The sequence below is a fragment of the Ambystoma mexicanum genome, chromosome 11 (assembly GCF_040938575.1).
Source record: "Ambystoma mexicanum isolate Mex_15411 chromosome 11, UKY_AmexF1_1, whole genome shotgun sequence".
NCBI lineage: Eukaryota > Metazoa > Chordata > Amphibia > Caudata > Ambystomatidae > Ambystoma > Ambystoma mexicanum.
Genome location: NC_090934.1, coordinates 989,400,735 through 989,428,720, shown reverse-complemented (window position 1 = coordinate 989,428,720; position 27,986 = coordinate 989,400,735). Strand labels below are relative to the sequence as shown.

Here is a 27,986-nt window from a genome sequence, read left to right as displayed (position 1 = left end):
TATACAATGCTCATGTGGCTAAGACACACAAAAGCATACCAAATAGTGAATTGATAAGAATTAGAAGAAACTGTTCAAGTTATGAGATTGTTAACTTAGTAGTTAAACAATGTTGAGATACGTGGAAACTCAGAGGATACAACACATCACTTCTAACTTTGAGACTTAAAAGAGGATTGTCTGTGAGTATTGCAAGCGTTTTGGATCCAACGGTGCTGTCTTTGTATGCTGACCTGTCTGATGTGATGATGTGGGGGACTAGTGGCCCCGTGAGGAAATTTTAGGAATGTGTGGAACAAATCATGAGGGACTGTGAACAAACTGCTGCAACTTTGACCTGTGATCGCTGGCCAGTACAAAAAAGATTGTTTGAGAATGAATGGTGACAGACAATTGGCAAAATTAGGAAACTGAAATTGCATAAATCACTGTTTATATATTATGCATCATTGGGAGCTGTCCCTCTGTATCTTAGGAAATTTCCGAACTTCTATTGGCGCACCCAATTCTTGATATTTAGATAGAATCTACTCCGCACTGGGGAGGTAATTCAGGCTGGATCCGCCAAGCCCAATGAAGTAGACAGATCTTGCGATAAGTGCAAGCTGGAGAGGGAAATACAGGTGAGGGAGCATATCCTAAAGGCATGTGGATTTTTAAAGAAGGAAAGATTGGATTTCTGATTTCAATGAATTGTTTCTCAGGATGACTAGTAGTGAAGTAACTACCACTGGCTATTGATGTTGTCATACTCCTGAATTGTGCTGGGTTTGTGAAGCTTAAATACTAGTCTCTCGATATATATAAGATGATAATTTTATATTTTTTTGCAATGCCAGATTCCATTGTACATGTGGAATAATTGCTTATATTTTGTTTTGATAATTCTGTTTTCTATTACTCTCTATGCTTATTTGGTAAATTGTGTTTTTCTAATTTGTGCAAGGATGCTTTGTGTACCCAATATCACAATAAATAAAAAATAAAAAAAAGACCAATATCATAGTCAGAATCAAAGGAGTTGCTTGGACAGTCCGAGCAAAACCCAAATCCATACAATTTCCAGAGAGCTCCATCCGGTCAAACTTTAGAGGGTTTTTCCAAGGTTCGAGATAAGAGGTACAACCTCACACCTCTATAAAAACTCCAGTCAGTTGGTAGTTGTCATTTGAAGAGGCAGGAGCAGGTCAGGGTATTTACTGAAGGGATCTGTACGATAGTTAGGTCAGGGTAGGCTTAAATCAGTACTTAGGCCTAGGTAGAGTTAGGGAATCATATTGGACTTTTTTCAAAGGATTGTTGGGGACCTGATTTGTGAGGGAGGTACGAATTGTGTGGGCAGTCGAAGTCAAATCCTGATGCATTCTACAGAAAAAGGCCAAAGCACGGGAACACCACATGCATTTGCTAGGCATAGGAGACGTCCATAGCACTGAGAACTCTAAGTGCATTACTTGGCCTAGGAGAAGACCAAAGAACTGAGAACTCCATATGCATTCGGCTAGGCAGAGGAGAACAACAAAGCACTAAGATCCCCACATGCTTTTACTAGGCGTAGGAGAAACCCAAAGCAATGACTACCCTATATGCATTTAGTAGGTAGATGAGAAGGGCAAAGCACTGAGCGCCCCACATGGATTTAATAGGCATAGGAGATTGTCAAAGCCCAGACACCCCCACATACGCTTAGTCGGCTGAGAAGAAGGTAATTACACAAACAACTCCACCGCATTTACTAGACGTAAGAAAAGGCCAAATAACTGAGTAACCCAAATGCAATAAGTAGTTATATAAGAAGGCCAGAGCGCTAAGAAACCCACATGCATTTAGCAGTCAGAGGAGAAGTCATAGCATAGAGAACCTCAGATACATTTAAGAGGGTTAGGAGAAGAACAAAGCACTGTAAATGTTATGTGTATTGCTTTGCTCATAAATCGACCAAAGAAATAAATCAAGTAGTCACACCTGAATGTTCTTCTTGAATTGCTTCAATGTAACACATATGTGGCTTTAAACTCAAAATAAAACATTTACGCCAATATGATGTTATTTATGCCAACACAGATTTGCAAATGCAATATAGGAAGCCTGTGTTGGTGCGGTGGGGTAACATACAATTACAAAATACTGGTCATATAAGAAAACATCCCTGAATAGGCAGAACTGTGTATTTATAACTATGACTTTGAAAAGGAAATAGCGGCATATGATTGTTTAAAGGGCTCAGCTAAGATGGGCTGGACCATTTGCTGATGGAGGAAAGGGTCAATGATGTACCTCAGCTTGGGGAGGAGGGGCTTGGGAAAATTCTGAAGGTATAGGTTGAGGAGTGAGGGACACTATATTTTATGTGGGATCGAGGGCTCTGGCCATGGTGGGAGTAAGCATGGCATTGCTCTGCCCTTTTTTGTCTGTGGACCCTGTGTCAGGGTCAGAAGGCTGCACAGTCATTTTTATCCTTTTTCAGAATGACTTTTTGGGGGCATAATGAATGCATCTGAGGCATGTTCTGGCCTGCTCTGGTGCCAGGGCAAGCCATATGGGCAGGATATATGCAAGTTCTAACTTGTGTGATCCACAGATCTGAGCTCCATGCAATGATTGAAAGATGATAGACGCCTGACTAAGCATTGTCATGCCTTGTGCATGTCAGGTAATCGTTTTATTAGCAAAGTCTGTTTTAAATGTGAGCTGGTGGCAAACACACCATGCAATGCAGGGCTGCCTGGGAATCACTACTACCAGGACAGATAACTGCATCTTCTGTTCCCCGGGGCGTAGCCTATTTGCATATCCACAATCCTTTGCAGAATTGCAGCAGTTTATGTTTTCATTCCAACATGAATAAATACATTCCTAAAATAGTTCACACGGCACAAATAAATGTTTATTTCAATATGTCACTATTAAGATTGTTTCACTATAGCATAATGTAAGTCATCCTGCTATTGTGAGGGTTTTCTGAAGGTGTGCACCTGAAATAAGCAGCCACTTATTATTCAATAGGAAAACCTTGTCTGTTAAAAGAGGGTTTTTTGTCTTGTTTTTGCGTGGCGTCTGCCTTCCAAGTGGTACCTTGTCGGGATGGAATATTCTTGAATTGCTGAGAGGGAAATCTTTTATTGAGAATGTCGTTTTCTGCCACACATTGTTGACAGGTAAACTGAACATGGGATCAAACATGACATAGCAGTGTAAGGAATCCCCTATAACACAAGGGATAAAATATGGCAGAACATCTTAAGGAAAAAAAAAATGCTGATCCAACCATATTGCCCAGCCCCTGTGTTATCTCTAACACACGCTACCTAGTGACGTCACTGGAGAAGGAAGCTTCACTCCAACTGATGTGTTACACTGAAGCCAACAATCACCTCTACCATCACCAGCCTGGCTTCCTCTCCCCCAGAGGTACTGAAACTGCCCTATTACTCATGAGGGATGAACTTCCAAAGGCTCTTGACATCAACGTCCCTTGCCATCATTATGCTCATTGATCTGTCGTCTGACTTTGATACGTTGTCGTCTGACTTTGATACGTTGAATCTCACTGTCCTCCTCAATCGCTTTAAAGCAGTCATTTGGCCGTTACGGCTTAGTGTTTGGATTGCCTCATTTATTACCATCAGACTGTCCCAAGTTTGGGTATAGTCCCTATCTTCTCTAAGCCTACTTTTCTTAAAAGGGGAGTTCCTCAAGGTGCAGCACTCTGAGCTTGCTTCTTCAATGCCTTCCTTAAACATCTTGCCACCGTTATTTCTTCCTTCACCACCAGAACTCAAACTTATGCAGACATCGCACAACACAGACATAGCCTTCAAACTCTCAACTCCTGCTCCACACTCTTGCATCATTTCTAGTTGCCTACTAAAAATTAAGGATTGGATGGTTGATAGAAACCTTTGTTTAAAGCCATAGCAAAGTATCATCTACTTTGGATCCTCTATTCCTCCCTCCCTTCTTCCCGCCTTCCCTCCCTCTTCAGAACGTTGAAGAACCTTGAGTTTGCTTTTGTTGACACCCTGTCTTTTGCTCAACAAATCCAGGAGATCACCCAAAAAATCTAATTTCCATCAACATATGCTCAGGCGTATACTATTCTAAGCATGACACAGAGAGTACAGGTGACTGTCGCCATTATCACATCTCACTTAGACTACTGCAACAGCCCCTACCTAGGCATGCGTAAGCAGCTAACTAATCAACTGCACTTCTTAGCAAGGCAGCCCGTTCGGTTCCAGGCCTCAAACCGAATGACTCCATCACATAGGTCTAAATGATCTTGATTTTGTGCCTTTACCAGCACGATTCAATCCTAAAACGCTTTTATCTGGTCCTGTTAGATGAATCTTCAAGACGATGATTCCACCAAGACCCCTGTGATCCTCCTCTTCTAGAATATTGATGATGGCACCTTTCATGGAACAAAGTTTTGGGGGAACACCATTGGTCTTTGCAGGATCCTTCAATTGCGCTTCCACCGGAATTGAGCCTTAAGGAGAATCACATCTGCTTCAGAAAGAAATTTAAAATCGCTCCCTTCAAAAAACACCCCATTTCCTCGTGATTGGTTCAACTTGTTGACACAGCAAATCTCTCCTTTACTCTGTAGCTCCTCCTACCATTACATTGATACCTACCTATTATATCCTGTTGGCACAGCTTCCAAACTAGAGTTGGCATCTTTTACTGCACTTACGGGCCATCTGATGTCTGGTGCCAACCTCTGTATTCTGTTTATATGTGATGCTCTTACCAGATCTGAATCTCCACACACTTCCAAATGATCAGATGCCCATGATTGACCATGGTACAACCAGCCATACATATCCATGACTGCAACATAGGCCATACTCCTGAGGGTACTGCTGGTAGTGGCACAGTGGTCAGACATAGCCAAAGTCCGTGCCACAGCTACAGTGCCCCCGAAATATGTATGGTTGAAAACCATTGGATCTCCCTTTGAAGACACTCAGCCAGGTCAGATGACCTTGCTGTGCAGGAACTGTGGGCAGGAGCATGGCCATTCATTATTCCCTGTGGGTCCCACAGTTAAGGACATTTGGCCCAGGGGATCGCCAAAGGTCATGCCCTGGTACCATGCGTGCAAGTGATGAACACAGTCAATGTCCTGTAGATTCTACATGCAGGGGGGATGTGCTCAGACATGGGTGTACACTATGATCTGTGAGAATGTCGGCTGGGAATGGTTGCAGGCATGTCTACCTACCCACAGTGCTTAAAGGGCATGGTCTGCACCCACACACTTTGGGTGCGGCACCCAAATGCACCTGCTGCGATGCCGCTGGTGAAGTGATCCTACTGACAGGGCCCACGACATGATCTGCTGCAGTGCCCATGGTCCTTTTCGTGAGACCGTGTCCTCAGGTTAGGGATTGAAGCCATGCCCATGCAGAAATTACTGCATCCATTCACAGCGGACACTGCCCCTGCTCGTAGTGTGGCACACCACAAGCGCACCCATCCCCTTTTGTTCTAAGAGATTGCCCTGCCTGCGTGGCATGACCATAGTCCATACCCTGAGCACAATGCCACATTCCCGTTCTTTTTTTAAGTAGGACACCATTTGCAAATAGTACCTATGTTCGTGAACCCTACAAGGTGTCCACCTCATGCGCGTAGTGGTCATGAACATGTCTGCTTGTGTTTGTGATGTTTTGGTGGGACCATACAACACCCCAAATAAAATGTTGTTAAACAACCATTTGCATAGACGTGCCCCCCTCGTGTCCATGCGCATCATGGGTATGTCCCACATTCAGAGTGAAGAAGGTTATATTAGCATGTGCATAGGCCCCTCCTCCCCACATCCCTGTACACCTAATGTCCATAATGATTGCACACATGTCGCAATGTGGTGATACTCTTCTTGTAAGACTATGCCACATCCTGAGTGAACATGCTAATGTACACATATTACATAGCCCTGCTCTCTCATTTCCATACTCATCACTGGCATGCCCCTCTGTGTTCATGATGTACTTCTGAGATTACATCATTTTATGTTGGTTTGTGGACACAGAAAGGCCAATTTTGCCTTGTTTCATAGATGTGAATCGCCATAAAGGAAGCCACTGTAATAAAGATAGGAATGCGGCACATTTAACAAGTGGGCAGAAAACACACAATAAAGCTTAGACCAGGTTTTGGTCCAGGATGAGTCACCCGAGACCATGAATCGTGTGGTGAGGTATCCATGCAGGGACATCATTTCACCAAAATGCCAGGGGTAGTGGAATTGACATCACACGACCCATGACCGCTGATGACATCATAGGAAGAGATGTCAGTTGACCCCGCCCCAAGAGATATCACGGGAAGTGATGGCACACAGATTTCAGATGCGTCTAACTCCCGTGTTTCCAGCGAGAACATTCAAACACACACTATGACATTCCTACTCATTCACCCGCCAGTCACTCACTCATACACCTTCTCTTACATCCACACTCACTGCATTATCCACACAGGCCCAGACCCAACCAGAACATACAAACACACACACTATCACATTCCTACTCATTCACCCGCCAGTCACTCACTCACTCACCTTCTCTTACATCCACCCTCACTGCATTATCCACACAGGCCCAGACCCGACCAGAACATACAAACACACACACTATCACATTTCTTCTCATTCAGCCAGCACTCACTGACCCATAGCACGTATATACATCTGACACGCACTTCACACATGCAAACACAAATCACATTTTATTTAAAAAAGCCTTCTTACCTTTTTCTCGCAGCTTCGATCTGTCCTTCCAGGCCAACCTCGTCTCCTCCATGCTGCTCACAAACATGAACCTGGAAGCTGGGAGAGGTTCCTGGTTCCTGTACATGAGGAGAAGGGGTTGGAGCTGAATATGGCTTATGACACGTGCCACATGTCATGGTCAGCTCACCCTACTGACCGCTTCCTTCAGCTTGATGGGTGAGGATTGGGCTGGCCCCCCCCAGACCTGGTATGGCGGGCCCGCCGCTGCTTCCATTTAAAAAAATGACTTTTAAAAAAAAATGTAATGTCAATTTTTATATTGTTTTTTTAATACATGGCAAGCAAGGGAGACCGCAGGGGTAGCAAGGGAGACCACATAGGTCGCAGATGTGAGCCCTGGTGACTCCCAAATGACGTCCCTGTATCCATGGTGATCATGGAAGTGAAAAGCGTTAAAATATACTTTCCCCTCGTCACCACTGGCCATTATACTACATTAGTTTCAGGTAAAAGGAACGAAGTCACAATCGCCACTTCCCTGTCGAAGTCTCTAAGGACCAATAGGGAAGATAAAATAAATAGTGTCAGACATCTTGGAACGGGCTGCTCTAAATTAACTTAGATAAGCCCTTGCCAAAGTCATCATTACCAATCTAGGCAGACAATTGATGCATGTGCAGCTGGAAGACACTAGCCATGCCTTCCTTGAACCCTCCTGGCACATCTCTGTATGTCTTGCTGCCTACCTGCCCCCACACAACCATGCTGGATTCAATGCCAAGGCTGCAAACATGAATTAATACACCATACCGACAGGCCAGCCCCAAGGCACACGCGAGTGTGTAAGGCATACAACTTTCCAGGTGAATGTGGTTATGTTTTCATTTGCATTGCATGAGGCTCAGTGCCCGATACTCACAATACATGGCTGCAGGAGATGCCTTGTGTGCAGTGTGGGTAGGGATGCAGTGTCTGGACAATTGCAACATGCCAAGGTATGTTTGCAATGCCCATTGGACCTGACATCATTGTTGTCAATGATATTATTGGTCATGTCATGTTTGTTCCCTCCCACAATATCATGATGTGCATTTGTGATGATATTTTCAGTGCCTGTCAACTGGTTAATTGCAGTAGTTTTTAGGTTTTGCATCTCAGAGAGTGTGCAAGAGGGATAGATAGATAGATAGATAGATAGATAGATAGATAGATAGATAGATAGATAGATACATAGATATGGTACGAATCTTTACATTTATTTTGTCCGCTGTATTATTGTGATGCAGTTTAACATATTTTTTTTGTTCGTGCATATGTCTGTATTACTAAAGAGCAGTTCTACAATATTCCTTCTTTGTCCACACCGTGGAACAGCAACTATAATTTAAGGAGCTTTAACCTCCTGCATATGTTTCTGATTTCGCAAGTGAGCAAAGGTGAGTGAGTAGGCAAGTCACTGAGTGAGTGAATAATGAGAACTAAGTCGCCTGTCATAGGTTAGTATTCCCCATTCTATTTGTTTAGGACATAGGCGAAGATTGTTTTTGGACTATGATTAGAGGATATAAAATGGGATTACAGAGGGGGCCCGACTGACGTGTGTTGCAGGTGTAATAGACAGCTATGATGCAGTGACCACCACACACAGATGAAAAGCACCTGTTTCAATGGTTTTGTTTATGTTTTCAGGTTTGTCCAAGGCCTACATGATGGGGTCATTTGATGAAGATGGTGAGCAACGAGAGCCACACAATGGCATTGAGCAATCCCTGCCTTATCCGGATAGAAACGCGCATCATGGATGGGCCGTACTCTGGAATGTGTTGACTATCGGAGGCAGTGTGGCTCTGTTCGTCCTCTCACAGCTATTGGTAAGACGCCTGGCACCACAGCGTATAAGGTTTATGTATATTGGCTTGTGAAACATAGGCTGCTAAGTCAATTGCTTCTTGGCACAAGGAAGTTTCTATTAGTATAGTTACAGAGGTTCCTTGAGATAGACTTCAGGGCAGCTTTGAGGATTCCGGCAAGTTGCATGAGAACGTCTTGTTCTGTCACATCAACACCTGTGTTTCCAGGTGCAGCTTATGTATAGCATATTGATATGATAGTTTATTTATATAGCGCCTATACTCAATGGTCCTCATTATAAGGTTGCTGGTCCGGAAACAATGGTACCGTCAGCTTGCCGGTACCATTGTTTCTGGACCGGCAAACTACAAGTTCTGCGAGCAGGAGCCTTTTCGCCCGCTAGGGCTGACCTTGTGGGCTGAAATGGCAACCGTTCGCAGACCCTAACAGATGCACCGGCACCATTCACGAATGGTGCCGGTGCATCCTTCCTGCCCATTCCCATTGAGTCCAGTAGGACTCAAATGGGAATGGGGAGTCATATTTTCCAGCGCCCGGCAATGAGGAATTACTGGGACCTCCGCGGTTGTAATGCCCCGGTAAGTCCCCATTGCCGGGTGCCGGAAAATAAATTACTCTGGATGCAGCCGTGCTGGTATTTACCGGCATGGCTACCGCCGGACTCATAATGAGGCCCAATGTGTTTCAAAGTGCTTCATGGCAAGGGAGGGAACAAGAGAAAATACAATGACATTCTTACAGGCCATGAACAACAAGAATGTGAAATTAACTATCATACTCGTCACCCTAAAACGCAAGTGCAGGGTGGCAGAGAGGAAATGGCGTGCTTCTTGTTCATCCTCTGACAAACTGGCCTGCCGCCTGCTCCAAAGGCAATACCGTCTCTCCGTTCTCACCAAGAAGAGAGCCCTTATCCAAGCCCGCATCTCTGCGGCATCTAACAATTCGGCCGAACTCTTTAAAATCTGCAAAGAGCTTGCCACCCCTGCTGCAGTCTCTACCTCTCCTGCCCCCTCCCAGGCCCTCTGTACTGCACTGGCCTCTCACTTCATCTCTAAAACTCAGGACATCCTGTCCTCACTCTCCTCCTATCACCTCCCTCCCTCGCTTCCCTGCTCTTCCTCCGGCCCTTCTGCAGCCACCCCTCCTCCCTCCTTCTCTGCCTTTCCCCTTTTCTCTGCTGACGAAGTTTCCAGGCAAGTCCGATCTACGAAAGTCTCGTCTAAACAGGTTCACCCCTGTTCCTCCAAAACTATCAAGGACCACATCGACTCCCTGGCTCCTGCCCTGGCTGACTTTTGCAACCTCTCCTTCGCCTCTGGAGTCTTCCCATCCCCCCTCAAGCACTCCCTTGTGCACCCTCTTCTTAAGAAACCCTCTGCCGACCCCTCCTGCCCGGCTAACTATCGCCCAATCTCCATCACTCCCTTCCTGGGCAAGCTCCTGGAGAAACTGGCCATCTCCCAGCTTAACCTCCATGCTGAAGCTGTTGGTAGTCTTCATGACCACCAGTCCGGCTTCAGAGCGGCCAGAAGCACGGAAACTGCTCTCCTGAACATCCGTGATGACCTGCTCTTGAACCTCGACTCCAACACTCCGTGTGTTCTCATTCTGCTCGATCTCTCTTCTGCCTTTGACACTGTCAACCATGCCATCCTGCTCAACCGTCTCCGCGATAACCTGGGTATCACTGGTCAGGCTCTGGCGTTGCTGACCTCTTTCCTTTCCAATCGACCCTCCCAGGTCCAACTTGGGTCCTTCCTCTCTGACATCTTTTTCTCCACCTGTGGTGTTCCCCAGGGATCTAATCTCTCTCCCTGGCTTTTCAACCAGTATCTGGCACTTCTTGCCCATCGCATCGCCGCCCTCTGTCCCAACTTTCAGTGCTATGCGGACGATACCCAGCTCATTTTCAGGCCACCCTCGGCCTCCTCCTCTCCTACCCTCATCTCTGACTGTCTGTCTGCTATCCAGGAATGGTGTGCTGCCAACGACCTCCGCCTTAATGCTAGTAAGACTGAGATTCTACTCATCGGCACACCCACTCCCTCCTTCCCTGCAGCTCTCTGGCCAGCCTCTCTTGGGCCTCTTCCTGCTCCTACCTGCAAGGCAAAAAACCTCGGGTCATCTTTGACTCCACACTCTCCTTCTCTCCTCATATATCTGATGTCTCTAAGAAGTCACACTACCAGCTGCACCTCCTTAGAGGTATTCTTCCCTTCCTCTCCTTCCCCCAGAAGCTCACTGTCTCCCGAGCCCTGGTTCTCTCAAAGCTGGACTACTGTAACAGTCTCTATCTTAATCTGCCTGCCTCCACTCTCCGCCCTCTGCAACTCATCCAGAACAGAACTACGAGACTTGTCCTTGGCCTCAAGCCCAGGGACCGTATCTCTCCAGGACTGAAATCTCTACACTGGCTCCCAGTGGCTGCGAGGATTAAGTTCAAAACCCTCTGCATTGTCCACAAGGCCTTCTGGGGCCTGGGGCCTAAATACCTGCAACTCTCTCTTCCTAAATATCTTCCTTCCTGAGCCCTTCGCTCATCCGTCTCCAACTCCCTCAGGGTCAGCCACTTCTCGAAGCAACGAGCTGGGGGTAGATCTCTCTCCGCGGCAGGAGCCTCCCTCTGGAACAGCCTTCCTGCCTCCCTGAAACTTGAGGAGAACCATCTCCGGTTCCGGAAGCACCTCAAAACCTTCCTCTTTTCTTCTGCTTTCTCTCTCCCTCTCCCCTGCTAATTCTTCACTAAATTCTGCACTGAATCTGAAACTTGGCCACTCTCACCGACCTCGGTCCTGGGCCCAGCCACTCTCCACTTGCACTGCCTCCCTGGCAACCCCTGCACTGCGGGACTGTTCTCTGTATCCCTACAGCCCCCCTTCCCAGCACTTGTCTGCACTTACCTTGCACTTGCCACCAGCTGGCCCTATTTATTTATTTATCTATTTATTTCTATTCTACTTACCTTGTACTGCACTTTTCCCTTCCCCCTACCCCTGCACTTGCGCGGTCTGAATGACACCTGGCCTAGTAGGATCGTTGTCTGTCCTCCCCCTGTTCCCCCCTCCCTGCCTCGTCGCGCCTTGAAACACTTGTGTATAGGCGCGTTACAAATGCCATATCATATCATATCATATCATATCATACTCGGCCTGATGACATTTCAGATAGTGAAAGAGCTAAAACACAGATAGGAAGGAAATGGGAAACAGACAGGAAACTACCGTACTAGGCCTGACGACATTTCTGGTAGAGCTGGAGATTAACAAGAGATGAGGGAGGGAGGAGGAGAAAGGAGGGAGAAGAACAAAACAAGCGACTATCATACTAGGCCTGATGACATTTCAGATAGTGTTGGAGGGGGGGCAACTAAAGGGATGGGGGGAGACAAACATGTGTTGCTGTCAAACTGCTTATGTATCTATATCCCTTATATACCCCTATACATCCTGTCGCTTTTTATATGTATGTCGCTATACACGTCACCACTATCCTGCTCTCGTGCCCGCTCTCAGGCACTTGTACTGATATCCACCATATCACACCACTGTGCTTACTGTCTTCTATACACCATCATTCAATTAGAACGCAGCTATACCGTGATAATTCGGCGTAGCTGTTCTCATACGAACACGACCCCACGAACACCTCATCACCCTAATAAAACACAGCTAGCTGAGCACATTCCAGCTAGTTTAGGCGTTCCTCAGGCCTAACACAGCCAGAACGCAGTCTAGGTGTCCACCCACCAGACTGAACACATCCAATTTATTTCATCAGAACCACACCTATCGCTATAATGCAGCTATCATCCAACAACCACAGCAGCTGCACACATATCCGGTGCACCCACGCACCATTCAACACTCTTTCTCTCTACTGACTTGAACTACGGTTCCTGAGGGCGTTCAACCTACCAGCGCTTTGAAGTCATACCAATGATACATAAGGCGCTATATAAATGCCAAGTAACATAACATAACTAGGTCCAGTGACAATTCTGATAGAGTAAGTGCATAGAAAAAAGTAAAGGATGGCAGGAAGAGAGAGGGAGAAGAGAGAAGGGACACAGTTGACACGCGCCACCTGAGAGCAGTCCTGCTTGCTTCTGAATTAGAAAGGGAACTTAGATGCTGCGTGGAGACAACTGGGTGATCGTGGAAGGTGGATCGTAACACATGCTTGTTCAGTGTCACTTTGCATGTGAGGGTCCGGTTCTCCTTACGCTGTTCCCTCCTGGATTCTAAGGGTGGGACTATTAGCCAGATGGTATCTATGGATCATAGGGAGTGAGTGATTTAGTGGGGAAGTGTTGTTCTGTCTATTTTTTTACATGTATATATATGTTATTGTGTTGTTATGTATACATAAAGCCGTAAGGCTAAGCATGTATTAAATACATACATTGTTATCTGTGGGTTGTGCATTTAGGACATTGTACACTCCAAACTTTGAGGGTCATGTTGGAATGGTACAGTAAATAGTTTAAAGTCCTTAGCTGGGTTGTTATTGATTGATAATGTGTAGGTTTAGGATCACATGGCCAGGACCATTTTGCTTCTTTTGAAGTCTCTGTAGTGGTTAATCTGGGAGGCCTGCATACATGGTGCTGTCGTAACGTAAGCAAATGTTTTTAGGTACATATCTATTTATTCAGTGCAAACCTAGCTGGACATCATTGGACCCCTCTACTTATGGGACACAGCTGGGGAGTTACATATAGGGTCCAAGTATAGCAGAGGTAGCCAGAACAGGTATTTGGGAACAGCAGTGGGGGACTCCTGGTATGGGAGAAGTAGGGTTGAGTGGAGCGGGCAAGGGTTGTTGAGATGTTTTTAGAATAGTATGTTCTTTGGGTTCTTCCTGAAGTGTAGGATGGCTGCAGCCAGTCTTATCTGCATTTGAAATGTGGTGCAGAGACAAGATATATGGAAGGAAAGACCCATTTCCCCGTGTTTGTCCCTCTGCAGATCTTCATTTACAGTCTGGCAATGTTGATGCATTTGGTGGTACATTGGCTTCCAGAGAAGTTGACTTTCTCAGCTAGGCAGAGCAGTGTTCTGTGTGAGATTGTTTTGTAAATAATACCGGCTGCCCCTTGAAGAGGATGCACGCTTGACAGGGTAGGCAGTGCAGCTCTTTGAAGATGGGAGTGATGAGGTTAAGTTTTCATAGTGCTGTGATGAGGTGTGCTGCAGCCTCCTTGACTATTTTCAGGGGGGCCACGATGGCTTCTGGGAATCGTGTGAGTAGGGTGTTGTCTCCATCTTGGTGGGAGATGATCACGGCTTGAACATTTGCTCTGAAACCCAGGGCCAGGATGATGGTTTTGACTTTGTGGAGGTCGCGAGCCGGTAGCATACTGTTTGGGTCTTCTTAGGGATGTGTGTTTTGAATGAGGTCACTGTTGATGGTAAAGTTGATTGATTTTGCAGTAAGTGAGATTTGAGGTGGGATTCTAATGAGGTTCATGTCAGTCAAGCATTCTGGGCTTGGCACGCTTGGTGGGGTTTCCTGGGAAAATGGATGCAGACTTTGACGGGTTTTAGCTTCATGTAGGGGCTTGGCATTCAGGATTGGATAAGGAACAGTCAGTCCTTGAGTTGGTTGTCATTGTTGATAAAAATTGATCTTTAGGTAACTGCACGTCATCTGCATTTTGGTGTATCTTTATGTCAGTGAAGGTGGGTAGTTCCATATAGAGATTGAAGATGACATGGGAGCATGGAACCTTGTGGAACTCTGCAGTTTAATGGGCAGTGCTGAGATATGTTTTGTCCCATCGGGACATGTTTGTCTCTTCTAGAGAGGCAGCCGGAGAACCGCTGCAGGACTCTTCTTTCAAAGGACATGAGAGTGGCTTGAATGTTCAGGAGGTCCATCAATGGCAGCAGAGAGGTTGAGTTGGACGAGTAATCAGAGGACCCTTTTGTAAAGGATTTGGCGTGTGTCATCAAAGATTTGGATTGTGACAGTTTCTTTGCTGCATCGCAGTCAGAATCCTGATTGGCAGTCCTGTAAAGGTGAGGGTTGATGGACCCTTTTGTGCAACAGTCTTCTCAGTCACTTTGTGGAGAAAAGGAAGATGCACGATAGTTGGGCTAACCGTTCAGGTTGTGGCTGGGTTTCTACATCATGGAGGAGTATCTTCCCCATTTTCAGTGCATCTGGAAAGGTGCCTTGGAAAAAGTTGACTGGCATTTCAAATACAATATGATGGCTCTCGCGCGCGTCTGCTTTCACATTCCATGAGCACAAGTTGAGAAGGTTCTTTACTTCTGTGCTAATGTGTGAGGCTGATCTGATTAGGTCTACAGGTTTTAAAATAAATCAAGTGCTGGTCGGTGGATGTTGATTTTGGGTGAATAAGAGAATTAGAGACCTATCCTTTCAGCTTTGAGTTTCTCTATTTGCACATTTTCATGTTTCAATTGCTTTCCATTCTTTTAAGATGACGGCAAACTGGTCTTCTTTGCCATCAAAACGTAGGTAATTGTGTTAAGATCAGCATATGAGTTAAAGAACAGGTGGCGATAGCTCGGCAGGAACATTAGAGACTTCCAGAAATGATGAACAGCAGTGACGATAGAGGTGATTCCAGAGGCTGATCATTCATTAGACTCTCACAAACTCAAAAAGCCTCTTTATGAGTTTGGTGGTATCTCGGCAGTAATACCACTGAGATACCACCCACTTCTTGGTGTGGCACTATTACCAGCAGATTACAAGTGGTGGTAGGAGGTGTTAGTCCCCATTAATTGGAGTCCATAGGACTCAATGGGCCTCATTACTACTTTGGAGGCTGCCTCCAAAATCGTGTCTGGGTCTGGGTTCCCTGAATGGGGAATTACCGGGCCATTCCGACTTTGGAAGGCCCGGTATTTCCTCCTTCAGGGAACCCAGGCCCGGACCTTCCCCATTCCTATTCGAGCATCCATAGGGCTCAATGGGAATGGGGAGGGAGCTAACAACGCGCCCGTCAATTACGGGCCCGTTGTTAGCTCCCTGGTCCCCTCGCGGGACCCGCTATGGACGTATGGAAAAACCAGACATCCAGTGCGGGTCCCGCGAGGGGACCTCGTAATAGTGCAGAGTGGGTTTAACGGCGCTGGCAGCATTACCGTTGCCATTAAACTCATTCTGCACTAGTCGTAATGATGCCTAATGGGTATTTTGGTGCTATTACCACTGGTGGTAATATGACTGATTTGGTTGTTTTGGGACAGTAAGGTGGAGGAATTACCTCGAGCATTCTGCTGGAGGTGTTTCCTCTGCCTTACGTCCGAACCTGTAGTGTGGAGGTGTGGTAATGTGGCAGTAATGCAGTGGTAACTCTGTTACGACAGCATTACCACTGTTTTTTTACCACACTGCCAAACTCGTAATGAGGCCCTGTCTGTTCCCACTCCAAGAAAAATGAGGTACATTATTTGTGGGTCCAATCAAACACCCCAGTGAGTGACTTTCAATGCTTCAGCATGGTGCCATGGGCCACCACGTTAGAGACTGCAGATAGATCTAGTGTGCCATCATCAGCAAGTTTTAGCATGCTATTTCCACAGATATGGGCTGATTCTATGCCATTGTAGATATGGAAACCAGACTGGCATAGGTGTGCAAAGAAGTGGGTTTTCTTGTGACCCTGAAGTTATTATTACTATTATCGTGGTATTTACTGAGCGGTGACCTAGCTACGAGAAGTAATTGAGCTATTTACAGAGCAGTACAACAATACAGATACACAACAGAGCACTTTACGGAGGTATGCGACAGTGCAAATGCATAACAGAGCGCTTTTCAGAGGTAACAGCAGATCAGATACAGTGGGGGTAGGATAAAGAGGGGCACAGAGAAGGAGTACAGCTGGACAGTGTGGCGGGGAGGAGAGGGGCGGACGGCGTCTAGCGAGTCAGGTTGCTCAGGGGCGATGTGATGGCCTAGGTGTTGAGGAGGAGGGACTCCTTGAAGAGGTGGGTCTTGAGTTCTTTTCTGAATTGTAGGACCATGTGGACGAGTCTAATGCTGATGGGGAGGAGGTTCCATAGTTTTCGGGTGTAGGCAGTGAAGGCTTGTTATCTCATCTTTTCATTTTTGTAGTGGCAGATTTCAAGTCTGCGCGGAGTAGGAAACGGTCTTGGAGGGTGTCTGTGAGCGCCTGGTGGTCTACTATCTCGAAAGTGACCGTTAGGTCGAGTAGAACCAGGAGGCAGGGGTGACCATCATCCAGGATGTTGAGGGCGTCGTCGACCACCTGTATGGTTGCCGTCTCTGTGCTGCATCTGGGTCTGAACACGGATTGGTAGGTTTGGAGGAGATTGTTGGTGTCGAAGTTTTGCTGCAGTTGCGCAGCTACCGCTTTCTTGATGATCTTACCTACGAAGGGAAGATGGGTGATGGGGCGATAGTTACCTAGGTTGTTGGGATCCAGAGTGAGTTTCTTTAGTAGAGGAAGGATTTGTCCTGTCTTTAGGGTCGATGGGAAGGTGCCTTGAGTTGGGGAGCTGTTGATGATCTCCAGGTAGGGAAGGAGAGCTTCTGCGGGGAGGATCTTGAGTATGTATGCTGGGAGGATGTCGTCTGTATGCAATGTGGCTTTGAGTGTGGACAGGAATTCTACCAGGTCCTCTGTTGAGAGTATCTTGAATGTTTTCCAGGGTGTGGCGATTCCGGGAGGAGGGACATGAGGTGGGTCTGTGGATGCAGAGTTGGTGTCTATGCGCTGGCAAATCTTGCTGAGTCTGTTGATGAACAAGACGTTGATTGCAGTGGATTGTTTGATGCATTGTAGTATGACATGGTCGGGTAGCAGGTTGACGCAGTGCTTGACCACTTTCAAGAAGGCTCTGCTTTTGTTGTCGGATTCTGCTATGGTGTTCTGATAGTAGGAGGCCTTGGCTGTCTTGATTAGTTGTCAGCGGGTTGCTCAGAGTTCCTTGAGGAGCGCCAGGTCGGATGCAGTCCTGGGGCAGGGCCAGGTTTTCTCTGCTTTCCTGATGACTGTTTTGCTGAGGTTGAGTTCTTGTGTGTACCAGGGTGCTGATGGTTTCTGTTTGCAGGTGCGTTGCTTCAGAGGCACGTGTCGGTCGGTGGAGGCTGAGAGGGTGATGCTGAGTGCTTACAGTACAGAGTCACAGTTCAGTTGGGGCTGTTCAGTTCATGTGAGGTGGAGGTAGGCAAGGTCTTCTGTGAGGGCTTCCACTGGGAATTTCCTGAAGGAACTGAAGGTTTGTCTGATGGGTTTCTGCTGGGAGTGCTTTACTGGGGTGGTGTGCAGGATGTTGAAAGGCACAGCCAAGTGGTCAAACCAGTCAAGCGGGAGAGGGAATGTGGGTGGTGACTTCTTTCCTCATGGTTTTGGCTATAGGTGGCGTGTCTGCTATGCAATGACAATAGAAATATGCACTTATATGTCACACTGGTTGAGGAAAGTGATCAGTTGCAAACAGGGCTTTTTAGTAATCCTGAGTAGTAGTTTGGCGGCACAACGTGAGCAGGATAGAAATCGGCCCCTTGGAGACAGAGACGCTGAAGCCCAGAAGAGCGGCGCATCACTTGTAGTGTGGTGAGGAGTAACATAGGTTCTCAGACTTGCCAAACACTGAGCAGGATTGAAATCGGCTCCTTGGAGACAGAGACGATAAAGCCCACAAGAGTGGTGCATCACTTGTAATGCGGTGAGGGGTAAGATAGGTTCTCAGATTTGCCAAACACTAAAGTAGAGAGAAGAAAGACACTTATGCAGAGAACAGGCTAGCGGGTGGCCATGTTGGATGCATTCAGAATGGGTTAATGTCCCCATTATTAGATGCAAAAAGGGTCAAGGGTATCATGCTGTAGGTAAGGAGATTTGACTGTCAAAATAGTCAAATGTTCTAGCGTCACTGAATGACAAACTGTTTGGGTTTATTCAATCAAATTACACCAATTTGATCGACTGGAGGTCTCAGAGACTGTCTTAATGATATCATTAAATGTCTGGATGGATAGCTCATGAGTTAAGTTCTTGTATCAGAGATTGGGACCACCTGCACTATGCAAGTTGGAATCCTGTGACGTGAGCCTCTTGGCTTTTTATCACTGCAGGGTCAATAAATGGAGCACCATTGAATTGGGTAATAATTACACCTGTTATTACAGTGCTTTGAATCTGGCATGACCTCCCACATGAAATCACTAATATTAATAATAAAGATCATTATACTTATTATTATACTTATTATTATTATTATTATTATTATTATTATTATTATTATTATTATTATTATTATTATTATTTGACCCTCAATTTCCACCAAAGGCACTGCTTCAGTGCTTAAGGATAAAACAAATACAACCTTGCAGAATCATAGGAAGTGATAAACCTGTGAAAATAGGATTGAGGGTACAGCACATTCTTCCAATGAGGGCCTGACGTTTCATAACATTTAAAACAAAGGGAGACCCTCAGGACTTGTTCCAAACTGAACTCTCTAAGTCTGAGGGTACATATAATATTATATCACAGGCTTCTTTATTTTGGGGTGTTCTCCTGTATCCTATCACGCACTCCCTTCCTCCAGCTGGATCAACTTGCAAAAGCAGTAACTAAGCATGTGGGAGCTTGGCCCAGAGTACCAATACTGTGTATGAATCACTTCTGGGTTACCCTTAAACAAGGAGGCTCCACTCCCTAAAGCTTTCCCATGGGTGCGCATGGTTGGAACTCTCCAAACTGCGAACCTCATTTAATTGAATCACATTTCCCTCACAATTCTTTTACCACATTTTACTGCAAAAATGTAGATGGCGGTTTGGGATATCTATGAGTAAATGATGTAGATCCACTTTCTATTGAGCAAGTAGATTGAGTTCTCTGCTAGCAATCAAGGCTTGACTATCCAGTGCTATGATAGCTGCCGATAGAGACCTCCAGCGTGGCAGATCACATGCTGTAGGACGAGATACATTTAGGAGTGTGATATGATAGCTGCCGACCGAGATCTCCAGCGTGGTAGATCACATGCTGTAGGACGAGATACATTTAGGAGTGTGATATGATAGCTGCCGACAGAGATCTCCAGCGTGGCAGATCACATGCTGTAGGACGAGATACATTTAGGAGTGTGATCTGATATCTGCCAACAGAGATCTCCAGCGTGGCAGATCACATGCTGTAGGACGAGATACATTTAGGAGTGTGATCTGATATCTGCCGACAGAGATCTCCAGCATGGCAGATCACATGCTGTAGGACGAGATACATTTAGGAGTGTGATCTGATATCTGCCGACAGAGATCTCCAGCGTGGCAGATCACATGCTGTAGGACGAGATACATTTAGGAGTGTGATTTCATAGCTGCAGACCGAGATCTCCAGCATGGTAGATCACATGCTGTAGGACGAGATACATTTAGGAGTGTGATTTCATAGCTGCCGATAGAGATCTCCAGCGTGGCAGATCACATGCTGTAGGACGAGATACATTTAGGAGTGTGATCTGATATCTGCCGACAGAGATCTCCAGCGTGGCAGATCACATGCTGTAGGACGAGATACATTTAGGAGTGTGATTTCATAGCTGCAGACCGAGATCTCCAGCGTGGTAGATCACATGCTGCAGGACGAGATACATTTAGGAGTGTGATTTGATAGCTGCAGACCGAGATCTCCAGCGTGGTAGATCACATGCTGCAGGATGAGATACATTTAGGAGTGTGATTTGATAGCTGCAGACCGAGATCTCCAGCGTGGTAGATCACATGCTGCAGGACGAGATACATTTAGGAGTGTGATATGATAGCTGCCGACAGAGATCTCCAGCGTGGCAGATCACATGCTGTAGGACGAGATACATTTAGGAGTGTGATATGATAGCTGCCGACAGAGATCTCCAGCGTGGCAGATCACATGCTGTAGGACGAGATACATTTAGGAGTGTGATATGATAGCTGCCGACAGAGATCTCCAGCGTGGCAGATCACATGCTGTAGGACGAGATACATTTAGGAGTGTGATCTGATATCTGCCGACAGAGATCTCCAGCGTGGCAGATCACATGCTGTAGGACGAGATACATTTAGGAGTGTGATTTCATAGCTGCAGACCGAGATCTCCAGCGTGGTAGATCACATGCTGCAGGACGAGATACATTTAGGAGTGTGATTTGATAGCTGCAGACCGAGATCTCCAGCATGGTAGATCACATTCTGCAGGACGAGATACATTTAGGAGCGTGATCTAATGTCTGCCGACAGAGTTCTCCAGCGTGGCAGATCACATGCTGTAGGACGAGATACATTTAGGAGCGTGATCTGATATCTGCCAACAGAGATCTCCAGCGTGGCAGATCACATGCTGTAGGACGAGATACATTTAGGAGCGTGATCTGATATCTGCCGACAGAGATCTCCAGCGTGGCAGATCACATGCTGTAGGACGAGATACATTTAGGAGTGTGATTTCATAGCTGCCGACCGAGATCTCCAGCGTGGTAGATCACATGCTGTAGGACGAGATACATTTAGGAGCGTGATCTGATATCTGCCGACAGAGATCTCCAGCGTGGCAGATCACATGCTGTAGGACGAGATACATTTAGGAGTGTGATTTCATAGCTGCCGACCGAGATCTCCAGCGTGGTAGATCACATGCTGTAGGACGAGATACATTTAGGAGCGTGATCTGATATCTGCCGACAGAGATCTCCAGCGTGGCAGATCACATGCTGTAGGACGAGATACATTTAGGAGCGTGATCTGATATCTGCCGACAGAGATCTCCAGCGTGGCAGATCACATGCTGTAGGACGAGATACATTTAGGAGTGTGATATGATAGCTGCCGACAGAGGTCTCCAGCGTGGTAGATCACATGCTGCAGGACGAGATACATTTAGGAGTGTGATTTGATAGCTGCAGACCGAGATCTCCAGCGAGGCAGATCACATGCTGTAGGACGAGATACATTTAGGAGTGTGATTTCATAGCTGCAGACCGAGATCTCCAGCGTGGTAGATCACATGCTGCAGGACGAGATACATTTAGGAGTGTGATTTGATAGCTGCAGACCGAGATCTCCAGCATGGTAGATCACATTCTGCAGGACGAGATACATTTAGGAGCGTGATCTAATGTCTGCCGACAGAGATCTCCAGCGTGGCAGATCACATGCTGTAGGACGAGATACATTTAGGAGCGTGATCTGATATCTGCCGACAGAGATCTCCAGCGTGGCAGATCACATGCTGTAGGACGAGATACATTTAGGAGCGTGATCTGATATCTGCCGACAGAGATCTCCAGCGTGGCAGATCACATGCTGTAGGACGAGATACATTTAGGAGTGTGATCTGATATCTGCCGACAGAGATCTCCAGCGTGGCAGATCACATGCTGTAGGACGAGATACATTTAGGAGCGTGATCTGATATCTGCCGACAGAGATCTCCAGCGTGGCAGATCACATGCTGTAGGACGAGATACATTTAGGAGTGTGATCTGATATCTGCCGACAGAGATCTCCAGCGTGGCAGATCACATGCTGTAGGAGAAGATACATTTAGGAGTGTGATCTGTCTGCCTCCCAAATGATTTTCAGCAACAGCAACCTCCTTCTGGTACCCATCCCTTGATCCATGACACCACATGCATTTTTTACGGACCTATTACTCTTCCTTACCGTGGGAGACGCAGCACAGGCCAAACAACTGGAGCCCGACATTGACTTAAGGTTTTTTTTCCAATGTATGTGCATCTTGTAAGATAATTAGATTGCTCTTACTCTTACTATTATATACTGAATAATGTATTTTTGGCAGGAGGCCACACCATCTTTTCACTTAGGGAGGCTATCTTATGATTCTAGGCATCATCCATTCAGAATCTAAGTTTTCACCGTAACCTGAAGCAGTGGTAGAAGTGCACCAAAAAAAGTAGTTGAATTGTGACCCCATCGGGGGATAGAGTAAACAGGACAGGAGCAAAGTGCAAAACATGTTTTCGAGGGTTGCAGCCATGCTGCTTGACAGCCAATTCATTTGAAACAGATTTCAGTTTAGTTGGAACTGCTATTGGGCGGTAAAGTGGAAAAGTGTGCCTCCACTTCATAAATAACTGTTCCAGAATGCTGCAAATGGCTGCAAAAAGTAGCAGAACTGTTGACATTAAAAAATAAAAGTAGTGTAACGCTGCTCCCGGCGGTTCCCACTCACTTCGACCACTGACCTGAAGACGCTAAGCTGATAACTCCCCTCTTTATAATGAGGGGTGTGGTGGTAGAAGAGTGGGTCCAGTTAAAGGGGCCGGCAAATGGGCAAACAAAACAACCTACCTAAACAGACAGGGCAGAGTGGGGCAAAGTCACGAGTCTGCCCAGGAGGGAGGGGCAGCAGTATTAACTACAATTCTTACAAAGAAAATACAGAAAGCAGGACCCTGTTGTACGCGTATGGGTTCTACTCAACTCATCACACTGCTGAACATGCATATTTTTAATCAAACAATGTGAGATTATAATCCTTGCGTTGGCCCTTATAGGAATGACAACATTCATAAAACCCCAAAACCGGTAATGCGTTGAGCGAGATCCAGCACTCTGGGAGAACACAAACAGAGTGCAGGGGTCTCCTAGCACCGCTATCGCAGGATAATGCACTTGACGTTCAGGTGGGGAGTTCCATCTCAACTGGGTTGATTCTGTGAGATATTCTATCAAACCACCAGGGCCAGAAAATGACTTGTCAGATCCGTTGAGTGAAATCCTCATTGGGATAGAGTTGTATGGACCAACGCCCAACGCTATAGTCGGAGTCTTGTAGTCTGTGCTTCCTTTTCTGGAATGGCTTCCTGATTTTGATGGTGTCTTTTAAAAAGGCTTGGCGAGTAAAAAGCGTATTGCTATGTCGAAGGTCATCGAGTTGGTGTTTTTCCTCCACTTTGCGTATTACGGTAGCGTGCTTGTGCAGCGTCGCACTGACAATCATTTTCCAGTGGCTAGTCTAGAAGGAATATAACGAACTCTAACAATCAAACACTGGTTCCTGAAGGGATGAATGAGGAAGGCAAAATGAGTGCCGGTCACTGGCATAACGGGGACCCTTGCACCCCTCAGGGTGGGGAGCATGGTTGCACCGGCACCGTTTATAACGAGTTCTGCTTGTGGGAACCACGCTGCACGCCTGGTCTGGCCAGGCATGCAGAGGGGCACCCGCAAGCAGAACTCGTAATGTGGTGGTATGGTAACAACGGGTAGCACTACCAGCGCCGTTGTTGCCTTGCCGCCACATTCGTAATGAGGCACAATGTCTTTATGAAGTCAGAGTGACTTCAAAAAGAAACCATTTACTTTTGAAGCAAGAGGACTCCCCTGAACCCCATGACGCATGCGTGTATGAGTGTATGGTGAAAGAGTGCACACTTAAATGTTTAGGTGGCTGCCTGGGTGAGTGTATGGTGAAACGGGGCACACTTAAATGTATAGGTGGCTGCCTGTGTGAGTGTATGGTGAAAGATGTATAGGTGGCTGCCTGGGTGAGTGTATGGTGAAACGGAGCACACTTAAATGTATAGGTGGCTGCCTGTGTGAGTGTATGGTGAAAGGGTGCACAATTAAATGTATGGGTGGCTGGGTGTTTGTGTAGAGTGTATGGTGAAAGGGTGCACACTTAAATGTATGGGTGGCTGCCTGGGTGTGTGTGCCAATATGGTGAAAGGGTGCACACTTAAATGTATGGGTAGCTGCCTGTATGAGTTCAAGTGAAAGGGTGCACACTTAAATCTATGGGTGGCTGGGTGTTTGTGTAGAGTGTATGGTGAAAGGATGCACACTTAAATGTATGGGTGACTGCCTGGGAGTGCCTGAATTATGAAAGGGTGAACACTTAAATGTATAGGTGGCTGCCTGTATGAGTTCAAGTGAAAGGGTGCACACTTAAATCTATGGGTGGCTGGGTGTTTGTGTAGAGTGTATGGTGAAAGGATGCACACTTAAATGTATGGGTGGCTGCCTGGGAGTGCCTGAATTATGAAAGGGTGAACACTTAAATGTATGGGTGGCTGGGTGTTTGTGTAGAGTGTATGGTGAAAGGGTGCACACTTAAATGTATGGGTGGCTGCCTGGGTGTGTGTGTGTGCCAATATGGTGAAAGGGTGCACACTTAAATGTATGGGTAGCTGCCTGTATGAGTTCAAGTGAAAGGGTGCACACTTAAATCTATGGGTGGCTGGGTGTTTGTGTAGAGTGTATGGTGAAAGGGTGCACACTTAAATGTATGGGTGACTGCCTGGGAGTACCTGAATTATGAAAGGGTGAACACTTAAATGTATAGGTGGCTGCCTGTGTGTGTGTGCCAATATGGTGAAAGGATGCACACTTAAATGTATGGGTAGCTGCCTGGGTGTGCCTGTATGGTGAAAGGGTACACACTTAAATGTATGGGTGGCTAGGTGTGCATGTGTGTATGGTGAATGGTGTGTGTGCTTGTGTTCAGGGGTGCACCAAAACCTAAATTTCAGGGGGTGAGGGTGGGCGGCTAACCCTTCAAATGTTGTCAGAGGTGCTAACTTCACGGGTGGTGGGCGAGGGGCAAACCATTTTTGTGTGGGGCATCTAACTTCTTTGTGCATTCTAATAAGACTATTCTAGTGCAGCTTCAATGCGACCAGCAGTTAACTCTCCCCTTTAAGCCTGAAAACAGCAGCATATGGACTGCTGTTAGAATAAGCGGTTTTCTGCTCCCTCTCTACCCTTCCAATCACTTCCTTGGCATGCAAGTACTAAACCCACATCAAGATTCAATTGCCTAAAAAATTATGCAATTGAATGCAGGTACTAACAGTGAAATGCTTTACTTTAGTAATTGTTGGGCCTTTGTTAATAGCAAAACCCAGGTGCCATTTTACATCTGTGTCCTGTTCTTTCTGGCAACGGCTCTGTAGGTCAGCCAGGTCGAGCCAACATAGCCCAAACTTTCAAGGGAGAGTGGTGGGGGTAGGATTGAAGCCCAGTCTGCTCAATGGTCTTGCGCCACTTCTTGTGTTTAATCCCTTGGTTACTTATTGGTAATCTTCATTACTCATAGCCCTATTCTTCCTCATCCCAGTACTTGTATAAGAGGCACTTTGACTCATACACAAGTACTGGGATGAGGTAGACAGACATGGAGTTAATGCCTGGCTTAGTTACCTGTAATCTTCATTAATCCTAGTCCCACTCTTCCTCATCCCAGTGCTTACCTATGAGGCAAGGAGCCTGATACGTAAGCACTCGGACAAGGAAAAAGGGATGTGGAGGTAATTCTGGGCCGAGAAGCTGATTTTGGGGATTTAGGAAGAGGGTGGGAGGAAGAGGGGATGTGTGGGGGGTTGGGGTGGGACAAGGATTGTGCGATAAATCGTAATGGTCATCCATGTCCAGGCCAAGCAGTCATGATATGTGGTATTAGTGGCTAGAGAGGCATTTTGGTGCAGTTATTCTAATCATTTCTTAGTTTGTCTTAACTGGGCATCTCTGATAAAGCAGTCCTGCTATGTGTAATTACCTGACTAGATTGGCATTTGGGTGCTGCCCGTCTAGCCGTTTCTTACTGCAGCATTGTATATTTTTATGGGCATCTGTGATAAAATGACCATGATAAGTGTTATTGCTTTGACTGGCATTTTGGTGCAACCAGTCCAGGTTTGTCTAAATATAGTCTGGCATGCTTTACTGTAATATGGTATTACGTGTCTAGACTGGTCTACATTGTGCAGCCAGTTGGACACATTTTTCATTATGGCACAGCATTTTTAATAGCAAAGCATTATATTAAAGCATTAATGTTCCTTTGCACTGTTGGTGACTTGCATGTTTTGGATTTTTGTAATTGGTTTTACCCTACAAAACAATTGCAAACGCTCTGGCCTTTTACCCACTTTTTCGCAGAAAGTGTGCTGTATAAGGCATTCAAACACATATTTATATCTTTCTCCTAGTGCAGTGTGCGGAGTACCCCTGAAGCAGCACGTTTGTGCATATTGCCCAAGCATGGTAATCTAGGCTGGCCCAGAGTGTGGCACGACCCGTGATTTGTTGCCGGGTTGTGGGGGCCCCCCTCAGCATGGTTCGCAGGGGGGCCCCAAAATGTTGTGTTACGCCACTGGTGCCGGTCCTTTCCTCCTCCCTCCTTGTGGCCAAATGTCCAAAGGTTGTACTGCATGTTTATCTTCTCGAGTTCAACAAGTACTCTCATGAGCCGTGGGGCAGACACCAGTTCAGGTTTGGGGCGATCGGCGCTCTCTTCGTTATCTTTTATATTCATTCCAAGGTCTGCCACTTTCATGGAAATGTGTACGACTGTCTGGCCTGGTGTTTGCCACTTTCTTCGTGCTTTCATCAGCCTTCCTGTTGAAATAACTGATTTAAGAAAAATATCACTTCTTTTTATAGGTTTGAGATGATTAGCAACCGTGAAAATATTTAATTTCTTTCGGGCAAACGATAACCGATATAAACAGGGGACACCCCAGACCAGCACATTTTAGATGGTGAGGGAGAACCTACGTGCCTGTAGTACTTTCCGATACAGAATGCTATTTACAAAGTGACTATTAAATCTCCCTGTTCGTTCCCTTCCGTTTCCTCTGGCACCTCAAGAATACTTAGCAAGTATGTGAGTGTCACGTGTTGTGCCATTAGGGTTTCCGCTGTGTGCTTATTCGGATTGTCCCAACTTTCCTCTAGTGCATTCGACCTTCCTTTAAAAGCTTTGAAATTGTGATCAATCGATAGGAGTAGCACATAACTACATCATGCTTCTTTTGAAACGGTCTCTAATTTGTATCATTAAAGTTTGACGTTACCTGGGGTTCTTTCTCGTTTGCTCTGCCTGCAAATTCTTTTCACTAATATCTTTTCAGAGTTTCAACTCAAGCCTGAATTTGATCAGCACTCAATTCGGTTTTCTCGTTAATGTTTATATCTTTTCCTGTCCATTTGTTTCATTTTGCAAAATTATAATTATTTTGGATGTGTGCCCACGTGTGCTTGTGGAATCTCATCTAGCACATATAAACAGATAAGCGCCTTTTAAATAGTGTATGAGTTCTCTTGTAATTTATACGAGGGAAGAGCTCGCCCCTACGTTTACAAAAGGGAACCGTTTTTCAGAATGGCACATTTTTGTTTATATTGTAAATTTGAGTCACATCAAAACTATTTTGATTGTACACACTTTGTTCACCTCCACGTGTTTTTCTCCCCTTCCTTTCCCACGTTATCTCACTTTCATTCTGTACCTGTCTCGTTTTGATTTCTCTTTGTCAGTTTCCTCACCTTTTTCCTCTGTGAATCTCTGTCTCTTTCCCCATCTGACTTTTTCTCTTGCTAATTATCTATCTATCTATCTATCTATCTATCT

The 27,986-nt window shown here is 46.0% G+C and overlaps 1 protein-coding gene across 1 annotated transcript in view; it reads left to right on the top strand.

Annotated features, from left to right (window-relative positions):
- PTPN5 (protein tyrosine phosphatase non-receptor type 5) overlaps nucleotides 1–27,986 on the top strand; it is an 814,933-nt gene that overhangs the window by 460,328 nt on the left and 326,619 nt on the right. The window contains exon 4 of the mRNA XM_069624164.1: nucleotides 8,432–8,613. Within this exon, the coding sequence (XP_069480265.1) occupies nucleotides 8,449–8,613 (165 nt within the window). The 5' untranslated portion in view covers nucleotides 8,432–8,448. The remainder of the gene's footprint in view (nucleotides 1–8,431; nucleotides 8,614–27,986) is intronic.